Source organism: Gastrolobium bilobum, unplaced genomic scaffold (assembly GCF_033153095.1).
Source record: "Gastrolobium bilobum isolate Gb01-03AN ecotype WA unplaced genomic scaffold, APGP_CSIRO_Gbil_v1 utg4929, whole genome shotgun sequence".
Taxonomy (NCBI): domain Eukaryota; kingdom Viridiplantae; phylum Streptophyta; class Magnoliopsida; order Fabales; family Fabaceae; genus Gastrolobium; species Gastrolobium bilobum.
In genome coordinates, this window is record NW_026900067.1 from 98708 (window position 1) to 112354 (window position 13647).

The 13647-nt window shown below is 39.0% G+C and overlaps 1 protein-coding gene across 1 annotated transcript; it reads left to right on the forward strand.

The window, feature by feature from the left end:
- Positions 1–2159: 2159 nt before the first annotated feature.
- On the forward strand, positions 2160–3812 carry LOC133295182 (aldehyde oxidase GLOX-like). Its single transcript, XM_061493978.1, has one exon. It carries the CDS (start codon positions 2160–2162, stop codon positions 3810–3812), a length of 1653 nt encoding a protein of 550 aa, XP_061349962.1.
- Positions 3813–13647: the final 9835 nt, after the last annotated feature.

Sequence of the window (13647 nt, forward strand, 5' to 3'; positions counted from 1 at the left end):
GGTCTGGCCGTTGGGCATTTAGGTCTTCTTTGCCAACTACTTTAAAATTTGTTGACAAGAGGTTCATAGTTTCATACAGTGTTCTTTTTTTTTCTCTCATCATTAATTTACTAATTAAATTTTGTATCAATATTCATTTATTGTCGTCAACTAATAACCGTAAATTCTGCTTTATTTAAGGACGCTAGGTAGGTTAATTACTGCCTTAAAGTTTAGAATAAATTAAAGTGGATTTATAACTTGCGTGTTAATGAAGGGAAAAAGAAAATGATTAATTATCAAATGATTGTAGTTCAGTTAGCGGTAGAAAATTCAACATGTGGAAGTGAAAATATATGTTCGATTTTCTTTAATATCGTTTTTGGGAGAAATTTAAAGCCTTAATCTCAAAACTGATACTGAATCAGAGTAATTATAAAACGATGAATCGATTGAAATATTTCAAAAAATAATAATTATTATTATTTTATTTTTTCTTTTAAAGGGTCAAGGACCCAAAAGAAAACAACTATGTACCTTTTAAATCAAAGTACATTAGTACAGGCAAGCAAATAACATAAGGTCTATGATGGCAAACGTAAACCCCTAGATCAAGTTGGTGATTAAGACTAGCAATGGCATACGTACGTGCAAGCACAGCCCTTGCTAACAAAACCGAGAGAAAAACCTTTCGTCAAATGTCCCTATAGAAATGGTAATAGGGGCCAGGGGTGATGCACTGATGCATGCTAGTCTCGAGGAACCCTTGAGAATCAGCATCAATGATAAATTGACAATCAGATGAAAAAATAGAACTGTAAGTGGGTCAGACGTCCTACCAATCTGATTATCTGTAATTATTTGTATTTTTTAATTTGTCATATAACTATTTTGAAGGATATATATTTTGGTATCTTGAAAAATAATTAAAAACATGTCATTTCTTTAATGATTATTTGTAACTTAAAACTATATATTAAAAGAAATAATATTCTAAAGCAGAAACTATATATTAACGTAATGAAATGAAGTAATAGATCTCAACTTTAGAAAACTTCTCTATATGTCACATACTCACATTTAATTTATTGTGGTATTTATAATAAAAGTGATTAAAATAACTAATCTTAATTAAATTACTATATATAAAAGAGAAATAGACTTAGCAATAAAAGAGAGAGTAAATTATTATAGGGTTCAGCATTATCATTGATTAATTATATTTTAGTTACTTTATATTTAGGATTTCATATGTTTTGTATTTTACTTTTATTTTTTTGGTATGTCAATCTTAATTGAATTCTAAACTTATTTCAGTAACATTATGCTACATTATTTTTTACTTCTTTTTATTAAATCTAACTTCAATTCTTACTTTACCAAAAAAAAAAAAAGAATTCTAAGTTTTTATTATAACTAACCTAAAATTTATTAGTTTTTTTAATGTTTTCCTCAATTAATTAGTAACTATATTTTATTTACTGATTTCATTTGTTCGCAAAGAAGTGCAAGAGAATATTCTTACGCTGAGGGTTTACTAGATAGTATTGCCTATCTATAATGTAAACGTTTCTCTCCTTCTAGGGATAAATTAGAATAGGGTATATCTAATTTAAAAACTTATTAGAAGTATTTGATAATCTATTTACTTAAAAAAGAATACTTGATATTTGATAATCATATGAATATAGTTCCCACCCTAAAAAAAAATGATAGTATCAAAGCTTATATTCAAATAAACTAAAATTAAATTCTCATTTATAAATTTCAAAAAACGAGGAAGAAAAATTAGGACACTAACTAATAAAAAGAAAATGTTTTTAATTAAATTTTTTCTTTATACTAACTAATTTTACAGTTCTTTGTTTTTTTGAAAAAAAATTATTTTTTTATTTCAGTATTAAAAAAAAGAAAAGAAAGAATGGCGTGTACCTCCCATAAAAGTCCAAACACGTGAAAAGAAGGTAGTGATAATAGGCTGAAGATTTGCAGCAACAAAAACAAATTGAAGATAGAATCTTGTCCCACGCGTTCACTGGCTTATTGAGAATATATAGTAATCACTATTCAATGTTTCTTGTGTAATGATTCTTCGTCACCACTACACTACATAAACCCACTGGCACACACTAATTAGTAATAACACAATCACAGACTTAGAAGTCAGACACCATAAGACAATGACGTCAACTTTGCTTCTCTTCCTCCTTCACACACTTCTGGCCACCGTGATAGTGCTGCCACTGCCATCTCCAGCGGAAGCCTACGACGGCCAATGGCAGCTTCTACAGAAAAGCATAGGCATTGTCGCCATGCACATGCAGCTATTACACAACGACCGCGTCGTCATTTTCGACCGCACCGACTTCGGCTTTTCCAACCTCTCTTTACCCAACGGAAGATGCCGCCACGACCCGAACGAAATGGCCGTGAAAACCGACTGCAGCGCGCACTCCGTCGAGTACGACGTGGCATCCAACACATTCCGCGCACTTTTCGTCCAAACCAACGTCTGGTGTTCCTCCGGCACTGTGGCGCCCGACGGAACGCTGGTCCAAACCGGCGGCTTCAACGACGGAGAACGCAAAGTGAGAACCTACAATCCCTGTCCCACCTGCGACTGGAAAGAACTCGAAGGCGCACTCGCCGCCCGGAGATGGTACGCCACCAATCACAAGCTGCCGTACGGCCGGAATATCGTGATCGGCGGCAGAAGGCAATTCAACTACGAGTTTTACCCAAAGAACGATGCTTCTGCTAAGAACATTTACAGTTTACCTTTTCTTGTTCAGACGAATGATCCGCGCGTGGAGAACAACTTGTACCCTTTCGTTTTTCTCAACGTTGATGGAAACCTCTTCATCTTCGCCAACAACAGAGCCATCTTGTTCGATTACACTAAGAATCTTGTCGTTAGAACATTCCCGAACATTCCAGGTGGAGATCCCAGGTGCTATCCTAGTACAGGTTCTGCTGTGTTGTTACCGTTGAGGAATCTCCAACAACCGGAAGCTGAGGTTTTGGTTTGTGGTGGAGCCCCGAGAGGTTCTTATGAGAAAGTGCAAAAGGGTGAGTTTCTCGGAGCATTAAATTCATGTGGTCGGATTAAAATAACCGACCCGAACCCGAATTGGGTGATGGAAATCATGCCTGGGGCTAGAGTCATGAGTGATATGGTGCTGCTCCCGAACGGCAACGTTTTGTTAATTAATGGAGCGGGTTCAGGGACTGCAGGGTGGGAATTCGGGCGTGACCCGGTTTTAAACCCGTTTATTTACAAAACAAATAGTCCAATCGGGTCTCGGTTCGAAGTGCAAAACCCGTCTAGTATTCCCCGAATGTACCATTCCACAGCAATTTTGCTTCGTGATGGGAGGGTACTCGTTGCGGGTAGTAACCCTCACGTGGGTTACAGTTTCAGCAATGTGTTGTTTCCAACGGAACTTAGTGTTGAGGCGTTTTCTCCTTCGTATCTTGAACCGGGTTTATCTAGTATGCGTCCAATGATTGTTTCTCCTAATTCACGGACTCAAAATATTACCAAACTCAAATACGGTGAGAAGTTGAAGGTGCAGTTTAAGGTGACAGGAGTATTGTCTCAACATATGGTGTCGGTGACTGTTTTGGCGCCTCCTTTTAACACGCACTCTTTCTCAATGGGTCAGAGGGTGTTGGTGTTGGAGCCAAGCAATGTGACAGTTGTTGAGGACACACGGTATGAAATTGAGGTCACCACACCAGATTCGCCTATTCTTGCACCACCCGGTTTTTATCTACTGTTTGTGGTTCACGTAGAAATTCCCAGCGAGGGTATTTGGATCCAAATACTTTGATTTTCATCTGTTAACCGGTAACAACAATATCAACGACATATAGTTTTATATCATTGATTCCATTAATTATATATTATAATTTGATAACCTAAGTGATTATATATTGATTACATTTTGCTACAAAAGGGTGGTGGTTTGTGATTTTATTTTACAAATCTTTGTATTTTGTCGTCTACTATTCCATGATGCAGTATGGTCGTGGCATATACCAACGCCATACAAGTTTTAGTATGAACAGGAATAATTATTGTCTTGTGATCGAGTGAATAAGAATTTTGAAAATAGCCTTTCAGTTCAAATAATCTTTTATATATTATAAGAAGAAAAAAAACTCGGTAAATCTGAACGTATATACGCATTGATTATGTTAAACATTGTAGCTCCAATCATAATTAATTTAAGATCAAGGCATGCAATTTCATTGCGATTAAAATTCCAGCCAACGCAGCTACACTAAAGAAACTGGTCAATTACAATGATTTACCATTGACTAGCTAGAGGGATTTATTTATTTATTTTTCTTTGGGCAATATTAAGGCATAATTATGAAGGAATATGTCACTCGAATATAGGATGTGATGTACTGTTTATCAACGTATATTCTCGGTAATATAAGGTATATAGCAGTATATATATAACTTTTAATAGTTTCAATTACTTATATAGTTATATACCTAATTTTAAGGTTCTGGAATTTTGTGAACGATCAAGTACGTACAAACGCCAAGTTATAGCTTATTCAATATATATATATAATAAGGTATATCGGTATAACATCCAAAAGAAAAGTGTTCCTTTCCTTTAATAATTAACTGGATCCAGGAAATTCCCACATTCCTCCTTTGTTCGTATTGGAAGTGATATTACTTCTTATTTACAATTACATCTTATACATTCAGGTGTTGTCTGTTTATTTAATGAGTTTGGTCGATAAGAATTGTCTGTTATTAATTTTCATATCCAATTGATGCAGACTCGTACACTAATTAGTAGGTGTAGTACTGAAAATTTATCCGTATTCCATTGGTTATTTCTCAATCTTTCGCAATGAGTGCCACATATGGTAATAAGTAATAACGTTTGGTGGATACTACCGAGTTACAATAAAGATCGATTTTCGGAGTTGGTGAGTCTGACTTAATTAGTTAATTTAAATATTATTCGTGAGTTTTTGTTAAAGTTATTAAAATTTTATTTTTCATTCTCCTTTTACTCTTCCTCCGTAGGCTTGCTTGAGTTTTAGCAAAATTAAAAAAAAAACCACAGAGAGAGAGAGAGAGAAATTGGCATATGTATACCCCAAATTTATTTTTTAAATCATCAGCTAGATAGTTCCATTTCGTGTGTGGTCCAGCAGCACGTGACACCACCCAAACGTCCAGCTCATATGATACATCAAGGATAACAATAGGGGTGTTCATCAACCGATCGAAATCGATTCAAACCGCAGTAACCGAACCGAAAAATTGAAAACCGAAAAAAAATCGTAAATTTTAATTGGATTGGATCGGTTTTCGGATTGGTAGATGAAAACCGATCCAATCCAATCCAAACCGATCCAATATATTAATTTTCCTTTATCTACTTGGGTCTTTCTCCCATCATAGCCCAAAAATTTCTAAACCCATTAACTCATCAACTAAACTCAAAAAAAAATCTAATCACATCTAATGAACAAAATTTCATATATGTAGAGCTTCATATCTTATTGTCCAAAAAAAAAATCTATATTATCGTTTATTGATACTTTTGTATTTAAAAAAATAAAATTACAAAGCTAATATATACAAAAGATGTTATTTGAGCAATAATCAAGAAACAAATTTTAGGATTTTCAAAAAACCGAAAACAATCCAATCCAAACCGAAAAAAATTGGATTGGATCGGATCAGATTAGAAAAAAAGTCCAAACCGAATGGATGATTATGTGATCAAACCGAAGGGATTGGATCGGATGATTTTTGCTTTCAAAACCGATGCAATCCAGACCGCGAACACCCCTAGATAACAACACTTAAAAAACACGTAAATTAACTTATTCGATTTATATTTTTTTTTTTTTTGGAAATACAGGAAAGAGAAAAAAAAAGCAAACTAGCTATGGACCATCCTGGGTGTAGTAACCCCCATTTGGTCCCTCAATAACAGATGTCTACACTCGGACGGAGGGTTAGGAAAAATTTCCAGCTCCCAAACATGACCAAGGGCACTAGAGGCCAGCCAATCTGCCAGAGAGTTCCCTTCTCTTAGGGTATGAGTTACTTCAACCATCCAATCTTTCGCCAATAAAGCACAGGTTCTGCTAACCAGGGAGAAGAAAGGTTGGTTCCTAGCACAACCATCCTTAGCAAAGCCAACTGCAACGGTAGAATCACTTTCCAGCAAGACCTTCCTGTAACCATGATCCCAAGCAACTTCCAGCCCCAACAGGATCCCTTTCAGTTCGACAAGAAGAGTGTTGCCATGGCCTGTGAATTTCCTGAACCCAACAAGCCACTTCCCTCCTGAGACCCTCAAGACGCCACCACATGATGATCTAGCTCCCTCTAGAGAACAACTGCCATCAGTGTTAACTTTAGTCCATCCCGCCAGAGGAAACTTCCAGCTAACAAAGAGTTCAGAGTGGGGTCTAGGAACAATATTGGCTGAAGCGAGGAGTCTGTCCGCAAGTTATATGCCATCCACCATGGATTTGGTTTGGAGGAAGGCGCTGACGGGATTGGGAGGAGTGCCTTCAAAGATGAACCTATTGCGGTCCTTCCAAATGTTCCAACAGGTTGTACCAAACCAGATTCTAGCATCTTCTCCTATGATGGTATTCTTTCCCCTACTCAGATGAAACCTCAACCAGTCATCAAGGGAGAGGCTAAAAAAGTTATGTTGATGCTCAAAGGGAACAATTTTCTTCCAAACTAGTTTAGCCCACACACAATCTCTCAGCACATGGATTCTGTCTTCTAAAGGATGGCCACACCGCGAACAGGCAGCAGAGTCAGTCATCGTCCTGCAGACACGTTGGGAATTTGTGAGCAGCTTATCATGAAGGACGAGCCAGAGGAAGAGTTGAATTCTATGGGGGCCATGCCATTTCCATGCAAGGTTCCAGAAGAGGTTGTTCGAATTGGGCGGGGGGAAAGGTGATAGTAGGCCGACTTCACAGAGAAGTTGCCATCGTTGTAGGCACTCCAAATTACTCTGTCATCCCCATCATCCGGCAAGGGGGGGTCAGATCGGCAATGTAGTTGATCACCTGAGTGGGAAGAAGGTGATGGAATAGATCCCATCTCCAAGAACCATTAGGATGGACGTAGCTATTAACGCAAACCTGCAGCATGGCTCCCTGCACAGGACCCGTAGCAGCAGACATCAAATTGTCCACATGAGGAACCCATTTGTCAAGCCAAATTTTTTTTCTGCTCCCATCTCCATTTAGGATTCACGAACCTTGAAGAACATGCGGCCAAAGGTTCATCACTCCTTTCCAAAGGTTTGAAGATATAGAGGGAGTAGAGGGGTAAGGAAGTAGGTCTTCTCCTACCCCATACTTGTTCTGAATAACCCTAACCCAAAGAGCATCAGGTTTAGAAACGATCCCAAAGCCAACTTTCATGATCAGCGCCTTGTTCATAAGCCTGGACTGCCTCATGCCCACACCACCACACTTCTTCGGTCGACAGAGGGTACTCCAATTAGCTAGATGGGTTTTCCTCTGGGAATCAGAGGAACCCCAAACAAAGTTCCTTGTACTCCTATCCAGATCCTCACACACCTGGAGGGGGAGGGAGACTGACTGCGTAGTGTAAGTTGGGAGGGCTGCCAAGACTGATTTGGCCATTGTTATACGACCCGCTAATGAAAAAGAACGCTGACTCCAAATCTCCATACGGTTGCAGACGCGGTCCATGATATGGCAGAGGGAGGCTTTGTTAACCCTTTTGTGATGCAGTGTTATCCCTAGGTATTTACCTAGGTCCCCGGTGAGGTTAATATTGAGGCACTCGCTGATCTCCTTAGCCCTATTAAAGCAGGTGTTCTTGGAGAAGAAAACCTTGGATTTCTCCTTACTGATGGTAAGGCCCGAGGCATCACAAAAAACCTTGAAGACTTGGTTGATAGTATGGGCTTGATCAATTGAGGCCTCCGCAAACAAAACAATGTCGTCAGCAAATAGAAGATGGGTGAGATGGGGGCCATTCTTCTTGAGAGTAATTGGTTTCCAATCGTTAACCTGAGACGCAAGTTGGATCAAGTGGGCCAATATTTCCACACAAAGCACAAATAGGTAGGTAGACAAGGGGTCCCCTTGACACAAGCCTCTATCAGGTGTGAAATCCTTGGTCCTTTCCCCATTCCAAAGAAGATTCATGGAGGAAGAGCTGACGCACTTGTCTATCAGTTGAATGAGGTTATCCGGGAGACCTACTTCGAGTAAGGTATCATGAATAAAACTCCAATCCAGGTTGTCGTAAGCTTTAGCAAGGTCAAGCTTAAGGGCCATCCAACCCTTGTTCTCTCTCTTGGTCTTCATAGAGTGGATAACCTCTTGGGCAATAATAATATTGTCATGACCATTCCTACCTGTAATGAAACTACACTGGTTAGGGGAAATCCAATTATGCATGTGGGTTTTCAACCGACCTGCAATCAGTTTTGTAACAATCTTATAAGATACATTACAAAGACTGATGGGGCGAAGCTGGTTCAAATTCTCAGGGTTCTCAACTTTGGGGATGAGCACAATGAGAGTTTGATTAATGTCAGCAATCTTGCTGGGATTAGAGAATATGTCTCTTATAAGCGAGCATAAAGATGTGTTAACATGACTCCATTGAGATTGGTAGAAGATAGCCTGGAGGCCATCAGGCCCAGGTGCCTTAAATTTGCCCATGCAGAATACAGTGCTCTTGATTTCGTCCAGGGAGGGGATTCTGGCCAATGTTCCTCTTTCTTCTTCACTGATTCGATGAAATGCACCTTTGATGGGAAAATCTTCTACCTCCGTACCAACAGAGGAGTAAAGCTTTGAAAAAAATTCCACAGCCAGCTTGGCGATGTCCTTGGGGTCTGAAAGCCAAAGCCCATTCTCATCCTGGATGGTAAGAATTTTATTTCTTCTTCTTCTGGTTATGGTGTTCGCATGGTAAAATTTGGTATTACGATCACCAAACTTGATCCAGTTGCATCGAGATCTTTGGAACCATTCAATCTCTTCATTGATCAAGATTCTCTCAAGTTCCTTCCAGAGAGACGAAAGAAGCTTTTCCAGGTTATGGTTGTGAGACTGATTGAGGGAAGCTTCAATGCCTTTGATTCTAGCATGCAAACAATTTTTCTGATTCAGAGACACTCTAAAGGTATGTTTGTGCCATTCAGTCACCATTTGTTGGAAGCAAAGGCTGGCCTCGAACCAATTGGCAGACGAATACCAACAGCTCGAAACAATCCCTTCAAAGTCATCAGCTATCAACCAGGATTCCAGGAAACGGAAAGGTTTGTTGCCCTCATGCTTCAAGGTATTGTGATTGCCCAGCAGAATAGGCCGGTGATCTGAGGAATAGAATGAGAGATGCACCACCTCTCTATCCGGCCAAAGAATATTCCATGATTTGTTCACGCAAACTCTATCGAGTCTCTCTTGTAAGATGTTCCTCTTCCAAGTGTAACTGGGACCCTTGAAGCCTAGATCCTTTATAAGACAAGTATCAAGACAACGCTTGAAGTCATAAGCACTATTCCAACAGAAATCTCCCCCACCTGTCTTCTCCCCCGGCATGAGCATGGCATTGAAGTCACCAAGGACCATCCACGCTTCCGAAGATATAGATGAGGCAATAAGGGATATAAGTCTTCCCACAGTCTTCGTCTTTCCAGCCTTCGAGGGCTCGCATAAGCAAAGGTGACCATCTCTTCCTTGGACGAAGCCTTGTGAGATATCTTGGTATGAACATATTGGTGTTTCGAATGCAGAACCTGTATGGTGATATCCACATCATCCCAAAGCAGCCAAACTCCCCCAGAGAAACCTACGGCATCTTGACGGAAGAAGTTGTTGAACCCGAGTTGTTTGATTCTTGACTTAGCCTTGGCTCCACTGATTCTAGTTTCTAGCAGGACCAAAACTTTGATCCTAAACCTGTACTTCAAATCACGGATTAGGGCTGCAAAACCTTTTTTATTAACACCTCTACTATTCCAAATGCAAAAATTCATTAAACTAAATAGAGTAAAGACAAACTGTAACATAGACCCCAACAGGTCTTTCATGTGGAAGTAGAAGTGGACCCCCACATGTCGAGGGTCTTATTTAGGATTCACCATTTTGCGCATCAGTCATTGACTTCATGATACTAAGGATTTCTCTTTCCTTCTTAGCCCTGGCGGCTTGTGCTGATGGGGCAGAGGCTTGTGCTTCCATGGCAGGTGGTAAAGTAAGAGGCAGACTGTACCCTTCCCCTTCGTGTTTTTTGTCAGGTCCATTGTTGCGTCTTGTCCCAATAGGTTGGGATGAGGCATACGGCTTGGGAGCCCTCCTAGGAGGTTTAAGTTTGACTTTTGGACCTCCTCCTCCTAAGGCTTCTTTGTTCCTGACAGCGATAAGCTTAGAGGGTGTCTGGCTCGTCTGTCCATCCAAAGGCTTGGCTATCTTTTCGACTTTACATGCAACAGTGCCGGTCAAATCAGGAAAACCTAGTACAGCCGTAGGATCCGTTGTTTGGTGAGTAGCCACAAGTTGCACTAAAGTGGTACTTGTTGGGGCCTGGCACTCTCTGTGCCCCTCATCTTATTTCCTAGGATGGGACTCCTTGCCTCGAGCGTTGTGACCTCTTTTCACTAACGTTTTCGGCAGTTGAAAGCCCTTTTCGGCAACCAGAGCCTCCGAGACAGCCTTTAGACGTCTGGATTTGTTGGTTCTTTTGACCATCATCCATTCGCAAAAGGCATTAGGTTCAGCTTTCTTAGCCTCTAAAGCCTAGGGGGAGGGCGAAGAGGGAGGGACTGGCTCAGTGGAGCAGCTACTGTTTCCTTATAGATCTTTGAATGAGTTACTGAGTGCATGCACTATTCCTTCCTGTGCCCATACATTCCTTCCTGTGCCCATGCGTGACAGATGTCTGGTTTAACGCCCAACATGATATGCATGAAACTACCTTTGCCAAAGCATAAGATATCCTGCTCATGCTTTCTTCCTTCTCAGGAGTCTTTGGTTACTCCTTAAGAAGATAAATTCCACATCTGAGAATTATAATTCTTCTCTTAGAATTCTCATGTTGATTTTTGGCAAGAGTTTTGTTAATGTAAGTAGCCTGAGGTGATGCCAACAACTTATTCTTCCGATCTCATAAGAGTTTTATACCAAGAATATAATTGGCTTCCCCAGTACTTCCATACCAAAACACTAACTTAGCTAACTCTTTATGCTCGATATTACCTCCACTTTATTTCCAATAAAAAACATATCGTCTACATAAAGTACCAGAAAAGTTATTGTCTTCCGTTGGATCCTTTACATACAAATAACATCATTCATCAAGGTTATCTCAAAATCAAAATTTTAATAACCTGATCAAAACTGATGTTGCAAGATCTAGATGCTTGCTTAAGTGTATGAAATAGACTTTCACAACTTGCATATCGTGTGTTCCTACCCATTTGCTATGAACCCTTTTGGTTGTGTTATGTAGATATTCTGACATCCAACTCCCAAAATGAAATCTCATAATTGAGACTTATTGCAACAACTAAGAGAATCTGGATAGACTCAAGCATGGGGTCTGGCAAAAATTGCCTCCAAGCTAGCTTTGAAGGTTTTCACCTTCCTGTCCATCCTCTCTTTGCCTTTTATGTCCATATGCACCTAGACTCAAGTATTCCATCTCATTGTTCATAGCTTGAGCAACACTTAATCAACAACATCTTTTAGTGCATTATCGTAACTAGTAGGATCAATGTCACTCAACAAGAGACAACTTGAAAGTTAACAAGGTTCTCTCCCACTATGAATGTACTACACTAGACCTTGTGTATTTATAGGTAAAATAAAGAGTGGGTCAAATGGTGGATCTTTAATTTCTTGAGGATCCACTTATTCTTGATATTGTTCCTCCATATGTGATACTAATATTTATACTAGTTTCACTTATATATTATCATGTTGAATTTCCAATTATGGTTCTCTTGTTTGTTCACCTAGAGATATATCTATCCCCTCTTGAACAATCAAGGGAACAGTGGATGAAGCTTCTAGAGATTCTGGAAATTCTTGATCTGAGATAAATCTCATCAAGAATAACCTTACTTAAGAGCTTATAATTTCTCATCTAGTCCTCCTTTAAGAAAATCATGTGAGTGCTCACTTAGATTATCTTGTCCTTAAGACTAAATAAGAAATCATCCCTAGTTCTCTTAGGGTAGCCAAAAGATATGCACTCTTCCATACAAGATTCCATCTTATTTGACTGTTGTTGTAATTAGACGTGTGTCGTAGCACCCTAAATCTGAATATGGTTTGATCTAGGCTTGCACCCTTTCCATAATTTTTTAGGTGTCTTTACAACAAACTTTGACGGAACCAAGTTAAGAAGGTACATTTCCTTCTCCTAGGCATCTCCCTTGAACAACATTGACAAGGATGAATAACTGAACATGATTTTCACCAAGTCTATAAATGTTTGATTTTTGCATACTACAACTTCATTCAACTAACGCGTTCTTAGATTTGACAGTTACAAAAACTATCCCCTCTTAAACCAGGTAAGACCTGAACTTACCAGACAGGTAGCCAACACTTTAGTCAGACCAAAGTGTTTTGATTTGAACACCTACATGCTTTTCTGCCTCAGACTTAAACCTCTTGAAAATTTCCAAAAGCTTTAGACTTATGGTGCACTTGGTTCATCTGTCCAAATCCAGAGTAAACATTCAGATAATGAAGTACTCATCACCTCTTCTGGTTTGAACACTAAATAGTCCACATACATTAGTATGTACCAGTTCCAGTTGAATAGTTGCGCAAATGTTTTTAGCCCCTTGTAGGATTGCTTGGCCATTTTACCTTCCAAATAGGACTAACATATAGATTTCAGTTAAAAGATTCTTGAACTTTCAGTCCCTCTTTTAACTAAAACATGTTTCTTACTTGAGGTAATGTGACTCAATCACAAAGGCCAAAGTTATGTTTCATTTGAAACTTTTATTTCTTTGGTGAAAATTCTTGTTCATCATCCTTTCCATTCAATATAATAAATTAAGTAGGATATATAACTCAAGTAATAAAGACGATTTAATATACTGGAATAAAAAAAGATGAACTTCTTATTGAAACTGAGGAATTAAATTGTACTATTAAACCATGCTTCTACAAAACAACTAACATAAATAAAATTTCTCTTCAAGTCCAGAATAATTAAACAGTCATCCAAAACTAAAGTCATAATTATCAAAAGATAAAATAACTTGGTCTACTGCTAAAGCAGACACAAGCTCCCCATCTTCAAGCTTAAAATATCTTTGTCCAATGGTAATAGGCTCTCTATGCTTGAACCACTGCAAAAAGCAACAAACATATTTAGTGGTTCATGAATCATAGATTCATCCACTAATTAAGCCTTTTAAATTACCCTTACCTTTTTCTTTTCATCACCTCTGGGAAATCTTTCATCAAGTGTCCTTTCAGCCTGCACTTGAAGCACTTGTCTTTCGGCTTCTTCATTGCAACTGGTTTGACAGCTGATAACCAAGTCATTTTGTTCTTGTTACCACCCTTGGGTTTCCCTTTGAATTTAACAAGACTCTTAGCAAAACCTGCACTGACTGCATTCTGTCTAGCAGAGCTGCT

Bases quoted from the DNA above. Each gene is read 5' to 3' on its own strand.
- LOC133295182 (XM_061493978.1), top strand. From the start codon at position 2,160: ATGACGTCAACTTTGCTTCTCTTCCTCCTTCACACACTTCTGGCCACC.